The sequence below is a fragment of the Paramormyrops kingsleyae genome, chromosome 12 (genome assembly GCF_048594095.1).
Source record: "Paramormyrops kingsleyae isolate MSU_618 chromosome 12, PKINGS_0.4, whole genome shotgun sequence".
Classification (NCBI taxonomy): Eukaryota; Metazoa; Chordata; class Actinopteri; order Osteoglossiformes; family Mormyridae; genus Paramormyrops; species Paramormyrops kingsleyae.
The window spans coordinates 14065458-14081922 of record NC_132808.1 but is presented as its reverse complement, the minus strand read 5'-3'; the positions used below and the strand labels follow the sequence as shown (position 1 = coordinate 14081922).

The window sequence follows — 16465 nt, the reverse complement described above, 5'->3', positions numbered from 1 at the left end:
CATGAGAATGATTACATTTTCCATTTACAGTTAATGTGTCTTTGGGTTGCAAATCTTGGCTCAGTATATGTATTATAGCTATGTATTATAAAAGACATTTATGTATTTCATAAAGCAGCACTTTAAAAAAAATCAAAAAGGAAATACAATGTAAAGAACAACATAGTAGTTAACAATTAGAAATCCCAAAGGTATTATTTTTAATATCTTCAGAAATATAGATGCTTGTCTTTCTGTTAAACTCATATGAAGATGCTGAAATGAGGTGATTTATTGTACTGCTGTGCACAACACGCACCACCGGAGGTCATTCTAATTGTTTAATTTTCATTCTACATTGAAAATATTTGTGAACATCGCACATGTTACTAAACACAGAAGTTGCAACTGTTTTTTCTGTTTTACTGATGGAAAATACAAATCTAAAATGAAAAAGAATTCCTTACAACAAGGAACTTAGTCAACAGAAGAATTATTTGGAAGTCAAAAAGAAATAATTTGTTTGTGGTGACCATTTAATATTTAATATAATTCACAGCGATTTTGCCCAAGTTCTTAAGAGTTTACATTCACGCTACAGTTTTTACTGTACAGTTTTTACAGATTGGTTTACTACATTTCTCATATAACCTAGGGGGTGGTTACATAGTGAGTTCTGTAACAATGAAGAAGTGGAGTGGTGTCAATAAAAGAAGAGTGACCTTTTTAACTCTTGAACAAGGAGTTTCCCTTGTTTCCCTAGTGCCCAACTTCCACACTGATGAGCCCATTTAGGCTGTCTCTGATTTATAAAAGCCAGCACGATTTGTGTTTTTTTTTATTTAAAAAATACTATCATATACCATATTGCAGGGTGAAATGTCTATCAGGAATCACAGCATGAAAAAATACATACCACCTAAGCGTACAACAAAGCTATTGGCAGTCAATCATCTTTTACTGATACACAGAAATTGACACTAAAAAGGTTCCCTATTGTTTGACTACCTTTTCTACGTTATCAGTGATCTTATGAGAGCATTAATCTGCATCTCTAATGTCGATGCTTCTTTTAGTTTTCTCCCTATGGCCAGTGTTGCCAGTGGCAACAACACTTGACCTCCACTTCGTCATGTTAATCCACCTTCACCGCTAACATTATTACCATGTCAGTACTGTGTATGATAGTCTCTGTTTCCTGCCTTATTAAAGGGAACCCTATCAACCCTGTCCTCATGTCCTGCTTTTCCACTGTTTTTCAAATGCTGTTTGCTTCCAGTATCTCTGGCAGCACCACGTTCATGTTTTCTCTGTTCCTTTTTCGTAGCTTTAACAGGATGTTGAACAATTTTGCTTACTTCATCAGTGCAGCGTTCCCCAGAAACACTGTCTCCTGCATTTTCAGCAGTAACATAATTCTTCACTCTAACACTTCTTACAGCATTCAAACTATCCCCTGCAAGGTCAGGGGTGATGCACCTATCAGCAGCACCTTGACCTCCTGTTCCAGCACCACCTTCAGCTCCTTGTGTGTGTTCCTTTCCTCCTGATCCTGGTCGACAGTCAGAAATTTTCTTTAGAACAAAACATATTCTTATTTGGCTAATCCAGTAAACAATTTTTAAATTTTTGCTTAAGAGCATCAAAAAAGAGAATGTAAGAAGATTTTCAATAAAATGACTCACGTTTTGTGTACATCAGCATAAAGGCATAATCAGATCTGTGGGATGCAAGTGTCTTTCAATTACATAAATTAGGAAAAGTTAAATAATAAAATAAAGTTGATTGATGTAATTAAAATTGTTTGCACTAAAACAAATCACAAATCATCAAATTTTGAACACAATATAAAATAATATGAAGGAGACTTCTTACTTAATGGTCTTCTCATTGTAAATCTGCAGGGAAATAAATCCACAATAGACAAAAAATAAGTCCTGGAATGGAGTTCAGCTTTGACTTTCAATAATCATCTCCATTGAGGCAGGCATTAGGCCAACAAAGAAAATATTTTGAAGATAAAAGAGGACATATTCAATATTCTCCATTGTCCAATCTAGTCAATTGCCACTGAAGAGAAATTTTTGATTATTTTAAACCATAATCATAATTATTACTGAAGAAAAATCACCCTCTTCATAAATATGCCGACGTTAAGATACAGTAAGAAGCTGTACCTTGGGGTTTTCCTCAGTGACCCGGCTGTCATCAAAATGGTACCACTTTCCACCCTCAAATGACTTGATGATCGTGTAATAATGTCCAAATTTCACAGAACCTTTATGTTTGATTATAGCATAGAGCTCATAAGTGTATTTCTGTGAGAGAGAAAAATCGAAATTCTCAGAATGAAAACTAGAAAAGTCTGATTTCAATAAATGCAAAAAAAAATGTAATAATACTTGCACATATATTCTGCGGTACTTTATGTAAGTTCCACGAGGTCAGGCTGCAATAACTATGCATTCCAGCTTATACCTGCAACAATTGCCTACTTGGCATGAATACTTTCTGACAGTAGTTATCAAGATTAAATAGTTAAGTTGGTTTTGGATTTGTTCTGCAGGGGAATGTTCTTCTTCCTCAGTTTTATCATTGACCTTTAGATGAAGCTTATTTTCAACAATGTAACTTAAAAAATTGGGTTATACAGATTCCATAGTATGAAGGTTGGTTGAGGATATCAGATCAGTAAACATTAATTTTCTATGTACTTATTTCTTTTTGGTTTTAGTTGCGTTTTATACTACTACGAAGTTTCACTACTGCAGATATTAAGACAAAGAAATGTGAAACCAAGCAAAGGTTTGAATATCAAACAGGTCTGCTGTACCAATGAATGTATATTATGCATTTGATATGTTTCGTGACTTGAAAATGTTAGTCTTTCAATATTAAAATGTTTTTACGCATAGGCTGAACACAGTGCTTTAGTACTATTTGTATAGATACTTATATATATGAACAAGTTTTTTAATTAGTTTCTTTGCTGTTATCATGTTAGACAATAACAATCTGTTAATCAATGTACATGCACAACAGGAAAAAAACTTTCTACAGTACCTGAGTGACTAGTTCGACGGGGATTTCCACCTTGCAGTTGTTCTTCATATACATCATGTAGTTGTAGTCAAAGTAAAACCTCTTGAGTTGTAAGGTTAAGACCTCAGGGTAACTCACTAATTCACAAACCTGAGTTGCAAAGGGTGGAGAATCAGACAAGGTTTAAATTATAAACCACTAGAGATTGGTTGAAGTACAGTAATATGTAAAAGTCTTATGTTCTCAAGGAAATGTTTAAAGCTATTTATCTGGTTACTGTATATTTGCTCAGAAAAAAACAATAACATTCAATTTAATATTACATTATACGCAAATGAACAGTAGTGGAATTTAAATAAACATAAAAAAAAATATTTGGATGGTTGAGTCTAGAAACGCATGGGTATATCGGATGGTTCCTGAAATTACTCGGTTGAGGTTGTGAAATGGCTAATTAACACGATTTGACAGACATAAAAGGCTTTGGCACAGTACTGTACATACACGGTGTGTACATAAGATATTAACGATGCATTCTCTAATATACTGTCCCCCCCCAGAGCATCAGTTCATCGTGGAGTGAGAAAGTGTAGAAAGCATTTCCACGAGGATGCTGGCCCATAATGGCTCCCATGCTTCCCATCTGTCCCGGGTTAGACTGACATCTTCTGGGTTGTGGACTATTCCAGGAACACAGGGGACAATGTTCAGCTTTAAAAAACTCAACATGTTGTAGCTTTTGGCATAACTAAACCTGTCTAGCCGCTACAAAAATATCCTATCCAAAGGGCACTTAAATCTTGTTTCCTTTCTATTCTCCCTCACATACGCAACCCGTGTCTCAGTTGCTAACCTTCCTTAGTCTGTCCCCTCACTATTCAACTAGTAAGACTATTTCAAGAACAGAGCAGGAATCCCTGGTTTACATCGGATTGGTTTGCTGATATAAGAAAATAAATGTACTTGCTGTGCATACAGTATAACTGCACTGTTTATAGCAGGAACGTTTGTTTCCTAGACAAAGGTAATCTAACAGGATAAAGAGTTTTTTTTCAATAAGTGTGACAATTGTACTTAACTCCACTTGTATGATACAATTATGGGTAACTGATTTTGAAAAATTACCTAGAGCCCCTTTTCAGCCACACCAATCAATATTGAGGCAGAGACAATCCCTCCGGAAACAGCAATGTGAAGCTTTGCTCTAGGTAGGCAGTCTCACATGAGCAACACCTTTTAAATGCGTAATTGTATAAAATGTTGACATACTAAACTTTACAAATTGCTTTGAGAATGGTTACAGCGAAATTCAGCTATTGCCGCCTCAATAAACTACTTATAAACAAAGTTTATGACTATTGCAATAACCTACAGCTTCTGCATCTGTCTTCTCGTCACAATCGTCGCAGTACAGCTGATTATCACCATTCAGAAATGAGGGCTTGAAGAATTGCTTCCAACCATCCTCCTGCAAAATAAAGCACAGAACAATGTTAGGGAAAGCCATCATATTAAAGGTGAAACTAGGTTTAATGATGAAGCTGAGGTTCTTCAAACTGCTAAACTCACATGCAGACCTAGAGATTTACAAGTACGTAAACATACAGTATATTATGGTAGTCTGTATTTCAGATGGCAATTGATCTTTCATCATAAAGTATATTTTGTAAGTGAAGAGGATTTATTTTATACAATACAAAAATAATTACTTCATAATAAACAAGATACCTGCCATGTTGTACAGGTAATTACGTTTGGTAGAAAGTGGATTAACAGTCTTTACAAGCTCATGTATAAAGCTGCTTACCACACTGTAGCTTCGACGTGATTCGAGAGCCAGTGGCAGAATCACAAATGATGATTCTGATCCATTCGTATGTCCTTTCTTCAGGCACTTGGTAGAATCTCTAAGTGTACCATGGTAGATCTACACCAGCGAAATGTAGATGTAAAAGGATAACTTAAAGAAAGTAAAATAAAATTACAGGGAAAATGGACATTTGCTGTATTTCACATTTTGGAAAGTGATTTTCAACTTATTCAGCTGAAAGAATTTCAAATTCACCTTGGTTATGTTGCATGAGCTCACAATCTTCTGAAAGTATTCTGCAGCATCTTGCTGTTCATTTGCTGGAAAATGAAATTTATTTAATTTACATTTCCTCCTTGTATTTGGATAAATTCGAAGCAAAATTCAATCTGAATAACACTGACATTCTCATGGATGTAACTCACTGTTTGTGATGCCGAGGCTTTTTAGAAGCTCATTTCCCACATCTGTGGTTCCTTCCTTTAACATCTTAAACACACTCCTTAAATGATCTGAAAGAGTTGGACTGTTGTGAAATATAGTTGTTAATGAGAGAAATAAGGCTTTGAAAATGGGTATTTACAGTATTCTGTCAATTAGTTCATGGTTTATATAAAAAAAAAACAGAAAGTAACCAATGAATGTTTCCCCATCACTTTCAGTTTCAAGATGACTGGATGACAATATCACCCCCCAACCCCCAACTTGACATGTGATTACTTACCGGCTTTTCAAACTGTAAAAAGTTTCCCAATTTAAATATAAGTTAAATTGCTTTACTTATTCTGTACTACAATGACAAGTGTGCATTGTAATTTTCCCACCTCTCCACAGCCTCCCTGAATTGCTTGGTCATGAATAGTGTCTGCAGCACTGCATTTAAGTAGCATGTGGCCCCCAGGTTATGGAGTCCATAGTAACCTAAAGTTGACATAAAAAACAACAACAATATATTCAGAAAGGCACCTCTGTATCATTGTAATTACACATCAAGGCCCATATTCATAAAGCCCCTTAGCGTAAAAGTAGCACCTAAGTCTGGGAGAACCAAAAAGTAGTCGAGAGGACTCCTAAGTCACTAAGACTAATTCACACTCAGTCGCAAAATGGCTGCTATCAATCCACGTCGCAGTGTCTTGGAAACATTAAACAAATGCTGAATTACTTTAAGGATATTGCCTCAGGGATGTGAGGGATGCAATAACATCTCCAACAACCCAATCATACAGAATGGAAACCGATTATAGTGATCACGTCTGTTCGGGTGAAATTAATCACTATAAGTGGATGATCATTATAACCTATTTTATTCTTTTTCATTATGTCTCAGGCAGATTACCATCTAATTGACATTTGTATACTTCTTACATGAATATAAAACAGACAGTGTTTCTATGTACAGCGATCCCCCGCTATATTGCGGTTCAGCTATCGCACCCCCACTATAGTGTATCACGGATTTTTCCCCAACGCATCACAGTTCTCTTGCTTGTGGTCCTTGTGGGGACCAAAAAAAAAGTAAACATCAAAGTAATGCAGAAAAGGATTATTCGATTACAGAAATGATAACTCGATTAATCATCAGATAAATTGGTTGGTTACTTGATTATTACTATAATTAATTAGTGATTGCCCTACTTACGTGTCTTTCAATTTAACAGAATATAATGTACTTTCCATTTAATATTACTTACGTATATCAGGTTGTTTCACCGGGTCTACACTGCTCCCCAGACTGTTGAAGGTATCAGTGAACTCATTCGTGGAAACTGTGAAGACAGCATTAGTTCAAGCATACCAATGCTACTCAATGGTTAGACATTTGAAATTGTAAAAAGGTTAACGGATGAAGGCCGTTTCACACCGAAAAATAAAAAAACGACACCAATTTCCCAAATATTTGGATGTGAATTTGATGGACCAAAAACCTTCATTCCAAACACAATGCAAAATTTTCGCAACTGAATGATTAAAGTTTGCATTCCGAAAGAAACTGGGAACTGGCAGCAAGCATTAGCAGCAGTGATACGTTTTTCTTGTTTATTTTGAGCAAACAAGTGAAAATAAAAAGGCAAACATGCTGCATGCATCCAATTCTGGTTATACTTTTCAATGACAGTTGTTTGATCAAAAACAGCTTTGGAAGTATCCATCTATTATCAATTAAAAGACTAAAGGGAGTATTCCAGAAAGTGGTTTAAAAGTATTTCAGGATAAGTAATATTAATATTAAAGAACATGGTAGCAACATCATCTCTTATCAGTTAATTAACTACAGGAATAAAGAAAACGTATTCTTTACTGATTATTTCTTAAACTAGTTTTTTATTGTATTTTGATTGTATACATATGTATATAAATAAAGAAAAATAAATATATTAATAAACAGCCACAGTCTAATATAATGCAAGAGGCATATTACAAAACGGTAAAAAAAAAATTAAGGAAAAACCATCATAAACACAAGCAATCAGAACAGCTGCAAACAGCTTAATATGCCCCTTGTCATCGATCTGAATGTTTCCAGTCTGAGAATCAAATCCAACATTAAAATATTTTTTTAACCTTGTAAGTTAAATATTTTATTTATTTATTCATCATCATCGTCATCATCATCAGAAGGGGCAGGATGTGACCTACCATTGGACAAGGCCTTCCATAAGTGGGAAGTTGCCTAGACATGGAACGATCAACCGTGGGAGCACCAGGAACAGGACTGAGAACCACTGACATAGAGGAAACCCTTGTTACTATGATATATTCTAGATAATTGATTGTGATTGATTGATGATCAATCATTGTCAAATTAAACCATTATGTTAACATTTCCATGAGCACTTCATTGTTTTCTTATGAAGATTGTATCAAATTGCCTTTAATATGACTGCAGACTTGTGTTTTACTTACTTGAAGTTTTGGAACACTGAAAATCCGTCGCATGTCTGTCTTCCTTTTTGCCATTTTTGCTGGCTGACAAAACACACACAGCATGCAGGTTATTTACAGTAGGATAGAAGCAACACCTATTAACATATCTAAATTAAATAAAGCTAAAGATTCACCAACGAGGCAATGGAGCTATCTGGTTAGAAAAATAAACGTTTCACACACGTACTGATTAAAGTGAAAATCTGCAAAGCAGCTGCTTACTGATGGTAACCCACCACTGTGTCACAGACACTCATACCAAGTTAATGTGTATGGTAGTGGGATAGAAGAGAGTGGACCAATCCATTGTGAGAGGGAGGGGGGGACAAAATCTTTCAAAACATAAAAAATGCATTATTTTGCATTTATAATTTGCACAAGTGCTTTTATCCATCCACCCAATTTCTGGTATTTCTGCTATTCAGGGTTGTGGGGAGTCTGGAGCCACAGGTGCAAGGCAGCGAACAACCTAGGATGGGCTGTCAAGTGCATTTAGTACACTGTAAAAAAAATTCCATTAAATTTACGGTAAATTACTGGCAGCTGTGGTTGCCAGAATTTCACAGTAAAAATTACAGTAGTACTGTTTAATGTAATATGGTACATGTTATTATTCTGTACTGTATAACCACCTTTAAGTCTGTATTTTTCCCAAACATTTTCAGATTAAAATATGCTTTTTTATGTAAAACTAACAGTTAACTTAACAGTAACTGTAAAATGTACAGGTGTAGACTTTCTACTGTATTTTTGTATCTGTTGATTCTGGCCATGATACTATGTCACAAATGCAGTCTAGTTAAAGCTCTTTCATTCATAGACCTTAAGACTGTGAATCACACCAATCACCACAACACCTGCTTATATAACAGCATACAAGAACAGGCATTACTTTTAACTGGAGGAACAGGGGGAGGGTCACTGTACGAACAATGGGAACTACACATGGTGGGTAACTTATACACAGTCAAACACACGGGGATAAAGTTTGAACTTAAGCAGGGCACCAGTACAGAACACACAATGCATGGAACCTGGAACATTAACTACATGCATGACATACTGTAGATAGCGGCCATTCTCAGCAAGACAAAGATTGAGGAGGACAGGTGCTGACACTGACACTAATTGCTTGTTTGCAAGCTAACTTACGTTACTGAAACACATTTACTGTTTGGCATTTGGTCGAACTGGTTTTTAAATCTAACAGAATCAAATTGTATAACTTAATTGATTTGCTCCATTATTATTATTGATCTCTGTTTAAAAGTAAATTATGTAATTTCCAGACAATACTACGTACTTACATATACCAGATAGTTCCTCTGGGTCCGCACTGCTCCCCAGGCTGTGTTTGTATTCTATTGACCCACCTTTGGAAGCTGTGAAGTTGGCATTAGTCTGAATTTAAGGGTACTTTAATGGTGAAAACCACTTTGTGAAATTATACAATATTAACGTACCACAGTTATGTAGACCTTGTACACTACTAGAGTAATACCAGAACACGATGCAGGCAGCTGCCTAGGGCGCCTATTTCACTTTGCTCTACATCAGGGTTCTTCAACTCTGGACCTCGATTCCAAATCCAGGCCGTGTTTTCAGTTCTCCCAGGTAGTTGTTTAATAATTACTGATTCTGATTGGTCAGAGGCTTCACACCTGACTGTCAGGTAAAGAAAGGCTGGAAAACCAGCAGTGCTCGGACCTCGAGGACCGTGAGTTGAATAACCCTGCTCTACATTCTCCTGGCGTCGGGGTTCGCCAGCGGTGACACTTACCGGTGAAGAGAGACGCAACAGATTTCCGCGTGGGCTGCAATCGGCTCTGCCAGTCCACTAAAATAAATTCTTGTGTCACTTATACCTTGTGTGAGCAATTTAACATTTCAATTATAAATACGTTGAGTGAATTCACAAAAAACGCACAAGAACATTTATCATTTTATAGTATTTTGTCTGTTTTAAAAGTTATTAATTTAAAAGTAAACTTGACCGTTTATATAAACATTTTTATTTTGTGACAATAGGTACTGACTCACCACCTCGACCTTTAGCTCGTTTGTCGATTGAGCTAGCACACGATGCACATTTATATATTATTTGTTTCATCTTTTTCGCATGCGACCGCTTTCTCCTTCTTCTTCTTGAACATCTTTTGTTTCTGGACATCGAGTTTGCTCTCGGGGAGTGTTACTTTAGTGAAAAGCAGCAGTAATCATCTACGAAAAGACATAACAGATGTGAAACCGAAAGCTAAATAGCTATTTTGCATGTCGGCACTTATTTTCGTCTGGGAGGGGCCCGGCGCAATATGCGATTAGTGCGATAACAAAACGCAGGATTTTCCAAAATTAATCAAAAATGAATGCGTGAATGCGAATACTCACAAATGTTTTGTTTAAATATATCTGTTGCAACATAATTTTTTGGTCAGTAGTCTTCATGCATGACACATGACATTAATAGGATATTAGTTTTTCCCATTGTTTTTTCTTAAATTTTGAAATATATATATAGCCTATTATAATTTCTTCTGGCCCACATACCCCAGCCCTGTATCCTGTGCAATTTCAGTTTTTCTTCAGTATAACGTATACTCAGGGGTGAAAGTAAGCCGGTACGCTCCGGTAAGACGTACCGTTATAAGATTTACAACAGGTGTTCTGACGAGTTGATCTACCTATCGAGACGTACTATCGAGCCTTTTTGCGCATGTGCAGTTCCACCGTCTTGGGATTAGGGTTAGGTTTTAGGGGTTTGGGTTAGGGTAAGGATAAGGGTTTTAGGGGGTTTGGGGGTTTAGGGTTAGGGTTAGGGTAAGAGTTAGGGTTAGGGCTATCGATTAGCACTACGGTAGGATAACTCGACAAAGTAGCTCATTTCGACAGAACACCGGTACGTAGTACTGGTAAGAGTAGAGGGTCTATGCGGTCTAAAAAAAACACATTTACAATGAGTAACGTCCGCTGTTTAAGTTGAAAACACATCTACCCACAAAATGTAATTTGAGACATGCATTCGATGAAGAGAATAGCGTTTAGGCTACTCGAAATAGCTATTAGTCTGTGGTGCACTTGCACGCGTCTGCTGCAGACAGGTCTTTTATTTGCGCTCTGTCGGATTTTGGCAGGGCGTTTGGTGTGAAGAATCCCCTCGATAAAAATGTGTTCCTCTTTTGTGGTGATTTGTGTTTATTCCGACATCACAGAGCGCTGCACAGGTGTTTTCTGTCAGACAAACTATTGTCATGACTTAAATGTTTCCTATGCGCGCATATTTGGCTACTTTGAAGGGGTGCGCTGCAGGGACGCTCGAATTCATTATACGAGGATTTCACACTACAAATTTTATTACAGTAGGGCCTGGGCTTAAAAAGAAGGCTAAAAGGTACCAATTGTTTTTTAAAAGGTTGACAAAGCCAGGACTATGATCAATAGCTTTTAATAATTTCTGCAAATGTCTACTTTGCTCTTTCTGTCGGTGCGTTTTTGGAACTCCTCAGTCGTCACCTCTCTAAAGTCTCGAGCTTGCGCTGCATCTTCCGCAGTTATTCAGCCAATAAAGTCTTTGTCTTTTATAAAAAATGTGTAAATTATATAATTGTTTAATTGGCATCTTTATTTTAAACGACCTGACCGACCGCGACCCGAATATTATTTAAAAAAATATATTTTTTTAGTGATTGGATCAATTTTTGCATCACTGGTGCGCTGAGACGTTGCATTTTCTAACCAGATCCCGGATCGTGGGCTCTTAGTGGTGGTTGCAGCTCGGACAAATAATAAATGACTCTTCAAACTCAAAACATTCTTGTGATTGGTTAGTTATCACATGTTTCACTCAGGAAGTGAGTGAAAATGTTTAAAAGCTTTGCAAGGAAGAAAAGCCAAAATGCAGAAAACAATTCTTCAAATGTTTAAAAGAAAAGACAGAGATGATGAAAACGCAAATGCTAAAGTCAGAAAAACATGTATGGAAAAACATACATACATTTTCCATACATGTATTCTTACATGTAAGAGAGATATAAAACGATAAAGTGATTAAAAGATTGTAGTACCGGCAAGAAATGAAAACTACTTTCACCCCTGATGTTAAGGTATAGGCTACTTGCATGCTGCTAATGAACGTTTAATGAATGCATTATGAAGGTGCAGTTAATGTAACGTATTACCAAGTTGTATTATACAGACCAATTAAATAACCTTCTTATCAACATGCTGTTTAACAGTAAACTATCATTTTGTAAGTTTAATTTATTGACCTCTGTCCATTTGAAGTGTTTTTATTAAACCGGTATGGTTAATGATCCAGAATCATCACAGAGTTTTTCACTGATTCATTTTGATCTGGTGGTGCCAGTGAAAAATTTATGTTTATCTGTTGTAGCCAGTTGGAATACAGGAGGTCATCTAACTTTGATTGCTGGGCCACTCCTCTGTCAGCATTATTAACACCCATCTTTATATGTCATATGTTCTTGCTAAAGTACGTTTTTAGAAAAGCATGTGACTTCTCATCACTGTAAAATTGAAAGTGAAAGTTAACTACCGGTGCATGATAATGAGGGTGTGGAAAAGCAATAACAGCCGACACAGAGAGACTTCGTGCAAATCTGTAGTAAGGAGGTGAAACAGCAGCTCGCTTCTACAAAATGACAACCCAGCAGCAGCAGGAGCTGGAGAAGCGCTATGATCCCAGGGACAGTACCCTCAAGTTCGTGAACAGAAGGGATGAAATCAGTAAGGATTGTGTTTACAGTGTTGTAAATATTTTACTTTTTAGTCTCATTAGATAGGATACTTGTGATTTTGCAATATAAGAAGGAGGAAGCTGGAATGTATAATACACTCCTGGTCTAAGGGCCTCTATAAAAATACAACATAACTGTTCAAAATATATATTATCATCCTGTTATCAATTTATTTAAATAATTTGTGGTGAAGAAAATCTGACCTGACGTGTCTGATGTCTGAGGTTGGTCTACAGGGTTTTTGTAAAAATGCTCTTTGTCTGTAGCCCTGGATGATGACCCAGACATACTGAGGGCAGAAATGTCCTGTGGGCACGCTGTCACTCCACAGTCACTGACCGCTTGGTGTCGAAGCCTCCTTGATAAGGTGTGAAGCTTTATTTAGTCACCATATTAGCCCTTTCTGTTTTTCCCTAAAGCAACTTGGTGTCTAATCAGCATTTTGGTTGCATTTACAGGCCTTTTCCCTCTCACTCTTGCTTTGCCATTTATCTGTAGGGTCAGTATAAGTTCATGTGTCCGGCTCTGAAGGATGGAACCATAGAGCAGTGTGGGACGGAGTGGTCCTACCAGGAGGTTCGGAAACTGGCACTGCTGACAGACAGCGAGCAGAGACATTTCGAGGAGACTATGGCAGCTCTGGCTGCTGCAGAGTTCTGCGAATATAAGTCAGTAAGTATTATATTATATGAGAAAATCACCACCACTCTAATTGTGCCTGTAATCATTACTATCTCATCTTTATATGGATTATTGCACTTGATAAACTTATACAGTGGTATGCAAAAGTTTGGGCACCCCTCGATAAATAACACATTTTGGTCATTTTTTAATGGAAAAGATGTAAACACAGTCTCTGTAGGAAATGGAAAAAATGCACAATATTTTCACCAAACATTGATGCATAGTTACTTTTTATGTCATAAATTGAAAAAACATAAGAAATAAAAACATTTTTGTGGCACTCTGCAAAAGTTTGGGCACCCTACATAATCAGTACTTAGTAACACCTCCTCTGGCAGATATCACAGCTTGCAAAACGTTATAGCCCGCTAAAGGTCTTTCAATTCTCGTACTTGGGATTTTCTCCCATTCTTCCTTGCAAAAGGCTTCTAGTTCTGTAATATTCTTTGGTCGTCTTGCATGCACAGCTCTTTAAAGATCTACCCACAAATTTTCAATGATGTTTAAATCAGAGGACTGTGATGGCCATTCCAAAACCTTCAGCTTGCATCCCTTGAGGTAGTCCATGGTGGATTTCGAGGTATGTTTAGGGTCATTGTCCTGTTGTAGAAGCCATCCTCTTTTCAGCTTCAGCTTTTTTACAGATGGTGTGATGTTTGCTTCCAGAATTGGCTGGTATTTAGTGGATTCCATGCTTCCCTCCACCCGTGCAATGTTTCCTGTGCCACTGGCTGCAACACAACCCCAAAGCATGATAGATCCACCCCCCATACTTAATAGTTGGCAAGGTGTTCTTTTCATGAAATGCTGCTCCTTTTTTTCTCCAAACATGCCTTTGCTGATTGTGGCCAAAGAGTTCTATATTAACTTCATCAGTCCACAGCACTTGTTTCCAAAACGCATCAGGCTTCTGTAGATGTTCTGTTGCATACTTCTGACGTTGGATTTTATGATGGGGATGCAGGTAAGGTTTTCTTCTGCTGACTCTTCCATGAAGGTCTTGTGGAACGGTGCACCACCACTCCTGAAGGTTTTTTTGCAGTCAAATGGGGGTTTTGATTTGTCTTTCTGACCAACATACGAGCAGTTCTCTCCGAGAATTGTCTTGGTCTTCCAGATCTCATCTTGACCTCCACAGTTCCCCTGAACTGCCATCTCTTAATTACATTTCTCACTGTGGAAACTGCAAGATGACAACGCTTTGCTATCTTCTTGTAGCCCTCTCCTGCATTGTGGGCATCAATAACTTTCATTTTCAGAGTCTTACACAGCTGCTTAGAGGAACCCATGGTTGTTGAGTGTCCACAAGTGTGTGCACAATGTTTGAAGAGTCAGAGTATTTGTAAAGTTTTGAAATTGGCACCAGCTGACAGCTGTCGCCATGCATCAGATCTAGGTCTAGAGTCTAGGTCTAGGTCTGAAACTTTGTAAAAAGGAATCTGAGACTTTGGAACTCTTAGGGTGCCCAAACTTTTGCACAGTGCCATAATAATGTTTTTATTTTTTATCTTTGTTCAATTTATGACATAAAAAGTAACTATGCATCAATATTTGGTGAAAATAGTGTGCATTTTTCTCCATTTCCTACAGAGACTGTTTACATTTTTTTCAATAAAAAAATGACCAAAATATGTTATTTATTGTTATTCCAAACTTTTGCATACCACTGTATATTAATATAGAATATTAAGTGTAATTCATGCAGTTATAGAACTCGGTGAGACCTCAGGGATTATCCTAGTTTTAATTCTATTTGTCAGACGGGATAGGCAATGTATCGGAAAAACAAGTTTTCTCTTTACTTTTGTGAAGTGTCCCGGATGCCAGTCATTTGTGGAAAGGGAAGACTTGACCAATCTGAATGTACACTGCACGGTCTGCACTGCTGAGATGGGCCGAACCTATGAATTCTGCTGGCAGTGCCTAAGGCAGTGGAAAGGGCCTGGGCCACGATCCGACCGCTGCGACAATGATGGCTGCACCAACAAGGAACTGGACCTGCTGCAGAAATGCTCCATGACTATCCTGCCAGAGGTGCAGTATGTGCAGTGCCCCTCCACACGCGCCTGTCCCACCTGTGGCGTACTGATCGAGCATGACAAGAGTGGCTGCAAGAACATAATCTGCTGGAGGTGTCAGAAGGAGTTCTGCTTCGTCTGTCTGAAGCTCACCCCTGAGTGTCTGCAGACCAGCACTCACTTTAAACCCTGCTCTGATGGTGTCGCCCCCAGGCAGACATCAATGCCTACCTGGAAACGAAATTAGATACATTTCCAGTTAATTCACTCTCCCCACACACAAATTATACATTTGCTGCTTCATCTTTGTTCTGTAGCATATAACTTACAATATAATCTAGTTATGTCTGTTTGCTCTGTCTGCAAATGAATTATTGGATTGGTTAAGCGATTTTTTGTATGAGTTGCACCTTTTCATTGTCATATATTATCAGATCCACAAATTTGTAAGCTACAATTTAATAAACAATTATCCAGACGAGTCGTTTTGAATTAGTATTGAAAGTTTTCTATGGTAAACTGCGTATCCAATAAAGGCAGAAAGTTTTGAATAGTTGTGGACTTGTGACTGAACGATTATGCATGAAGGGTGCCATAATGGCCATGATAAAACTGCCAGCCTGAATTATCACAGGGAAATGTCCAGTGGTATTAAGTGGAGTGTGAGTCGCTGTACATACAAAGAAGGTGTTTTCACGGTATGCTGTCTTGAGGATGATGACTGATATGTGTAAAATCATTAGTAATATGAGTCAAAATCAGGTAACACAATAGACATGCTGTCATCTGTGACTGATTCTCAGACTTAATTGCCCCTAAAAAAGAGAACCAATGTCAAGTGATCAAGCTCATCACACATGATTTAAGGTGAGTCCTCCACATTAAAAAGGCAGCCAGAGGGGAAACATACATCATTATATTTTTCTTCATGTAATATTGAGACATTTTTCTTGTGATCTTGAGATAACTTTTTGTCTGTGATCTCACAACAGGTTTAGCAGCTTAGTTAGCTATATATCATCATCGGGGAACAATGCATTTTATTTTACTTTGATCACAGACTATGACAACCAGAAATCGCAGTATGTCTCTCAGTGCTAGACAATTATCATATTAGTATTCATCACTAATCATGAACACTTTATAAAGGCCCATCATTTTGTTTCCCTGCCTTAACATTCCCTTCCAAACGCCTCACCTTTTTCCTGTAACATTATAACTATGAAGGGCCTGGATTATTAATGCTCCCA

At 37.4% G+C, this 16465-nt stretch overlaps 2 protein-coding genes across 7 annotated transcripts; one reads left to right on the top strand and one right to left on the bottom strand.

Moving 5' to 3' along the window:
* Positions 1 to 306: 306 nt before the first annotated feature.
* Positions 307 to 10417, bottom strand: LOC111856442 (ubl carboxyl-terminal hydrolase 18-like). Of its 6 annotated transcripts, none has more exons than XM_072697525.1 (16): positions 10399 to 10417; positions 9800 to 9979; positions 9540 to 9596; positions 9067 to 9141; positions 7739 to 7801; positions 6526 to 6600; positions 5656 to 5752; positions 5257 to 5357; positions 5087 to 5151; positions 4829 to 4948; positions 4394 to 4489; positions 3043 to 3171; positions 2157 to 2297; positions 1855 to 1877; positions 1665 to 1699; positions 307 to 1531 (listed from the first exon to the last, which is right to left on the bottom strand). In XM_072697525.1, exons 2-16 carry the CDS (start codon positions 9927 to 9929, stop codon positions 1149 to 1151), a joined length of 1590 nt encoding a protein of 529 aa, XP_072553626.1. In that variant the 5' UTR covers positions 9930 to 9979; positions 10399 to 10417; the 3' UTR covers positions 307 to 1148. The 6 variants fall into 6 exon arrangements, 4 of the variants coding, with proteins under 4 accessions (XP_072553626.1, XP_072553624.1, XP_072553623.1 ...); XM_072697523.1 differs by having other exon boundaries at positions 10307 to 10407; XM_072697522.1 differs by lacking the exon at positions 10399 to 10417 and adding an exon at positions 10148 to 10271.
* A 953-nt stretch (positions 10418 to 11370) lies between these two features.
* On the top strand, positions 11371 to 15696 carry LOC111856492 (E3 ubiquitin-protein ligase DDB_G0292642-like). The gene is made up of 4 exons (XM_072697527.1): positions 11371 to 12502; positions 12780 to 12880; positions 13012 to 13185; positions 15010 to 15696. Exons 1-4 carry the CDS (start codon positions 12415 to 12417, stop codon positions 15460 to 15462), a joined length of 816 nt encoding a protein of 271 aa, XP_072553628.1. The 5' UTR covers positions 11371 to 12414; the 3' UTR covers positions 15463 to 15696.
* The last annotated feature ends 769 nt before the right edge of the window (positions 15697 to 16465 follow it).

Excerpts from the sequence above, each read along its gene's own strand:
- LOC111856442 (XM_072697525.1), bottom strand. The coding sequence starts at position 9,929 with ATGTCCAGAAACAAAAGATGTTCAAGAAGAAGAAGGAGAAAGCGGTCG. Across the intron at positions 9,142-9,539 it reads TGTTGCGTCTCTCTTCACCG|CTTCCAAAGGTGGGTCAATA; the intron begins GTAAGTGTCACC and ends CCAACTTCACAG. Across the intron at positions 5,152-5,256 it reads AAGCCTCGGCATCACAAACA|CAAATGAACAGCAAGATGCT; the intron begins GTGAGTTACATC and ends TTCATTTTCCAG.
- LOC111856492 (XM_072697527.1), top strand. The coding sequence starts at position 12,415 with ATGACAACCCAGCAGCAGCAGGAGCTGGAGAAGCGCTATGATCCCAGG. Across the intron at positions 12,503-12,779 it reads GAACAGAAGGGATGAAATCA|CCCTGGATGATGACCCAGAC; the intron begins GTAAGGATTGTG and ends CTTTGTCTGTAG. Across the intron at positions 12,881-13,011 it reads GTCGAAGCCTCCTTGATAAG|GGTCAGTATAAGTTCATGTG; the intron begins GTGTGAAGCTTT and ends ATTTATCTGTAG.